This window comes from Penaeus monodon, chromosome 25 (assembly GCF_015228065.2).
Source record: "Penaeus monodon isolate SGIC_2016 chromosome 25, NSTDA_Pmon_1, whole genome shotgun sequence".
In the NCBI taxonomy this organism is placed as follows: domain Eukaryota; kingdom Metazoa; phylum Arthropoda; class Malacostraca; order Decapoda; family Penaeidae; genus Penaeus; species Penaeus monodon.
In genome coordinates this window covers 4,210,062-4,210,762 of record NC_051410.1, presented here as the reverse complement: position 1 = coordinate 4,210,762, position 701 = coordinate 4,210,062, and the positions used below count along the sequence as shown (strand labels likewise).

Here is a 701-nt window from a genome sequence, read left to right as displayed (position 1 = left end):
GTTACAAGAACTAATTTCCATCGGTTTTTATACCTGAGATAAGAATCTGACGTGCCCGCCGTGCGCTGCTGTTGAAACGTTTCCTCCATTCACACGCGTCGATCGCCATTCATTCATAAAAAGTCTGCTACGGCGTTGCCACTTCTTCAGCATCCGTTCCGTGAATGGCTTAGTGGTTCCTCCTGCACACCGAACTACTGTTCCACTGTCTTCTACCAGTCTAACATACTTTTCGGTAATCTTTTTCTCCCCATGCAGTAGAGTGATTCCTCTATACAGGTATCAGCATACTCTTCCCTCACGTCTATGAATACACACAATGAACTGTTGCCTACATTTCTCTATAGTTTTCTTCCCGTTATTTCAGCACGATATGGCATCCAAAGTCCCTTCTTCCTGTCATAAACCCAGATTCCCCCACAATGACCTTTATCTCATCTAACAGTCGTTCCCTTAATATCATGAGAGTTATCAGTGTCACCTTTATTCTTGTGTACGGTAACCTGTGTGCTCCTTTGTTCTTGTAGTATTTCTTCGTTCTCCAAAATGTTTCTTTTTTTTAGAGTAGATTAAGGAAAATAATACCCTGGGCATCTAAACACTCTCTCGCCTCTGCTGACATGCTAAAAGGTCCCTTCGGCTTTGTCACTTCTCATCTTCCTCGCAGCTTCCTTCACGTCTTCCGTTCGTAAGATCAGTTA

General features: G+C 43.2%; 1 protein-coding gene across 1 annotated transcript in view; it reads left to right on the top strand.

Annotated features, from left to right (window-relative positions):
* The window catches only part of LOC119589301 (zinc finger protein 771-like), a 7,456-nt gene extending 7,014 nt beyond the window's left edge, over positions 1-442 (top strand). The window contains exon 4 of the mRNA XM_037937924.1: positions 368-442. Coding sequence (XP_037793852.1) covers positions 368-442 — 75 coding nt within the window. The remainder of the gene's footprint in view (positions 1-367) is intronic.
* Positions 443-701: the final 259 nt, after the last annotated feature.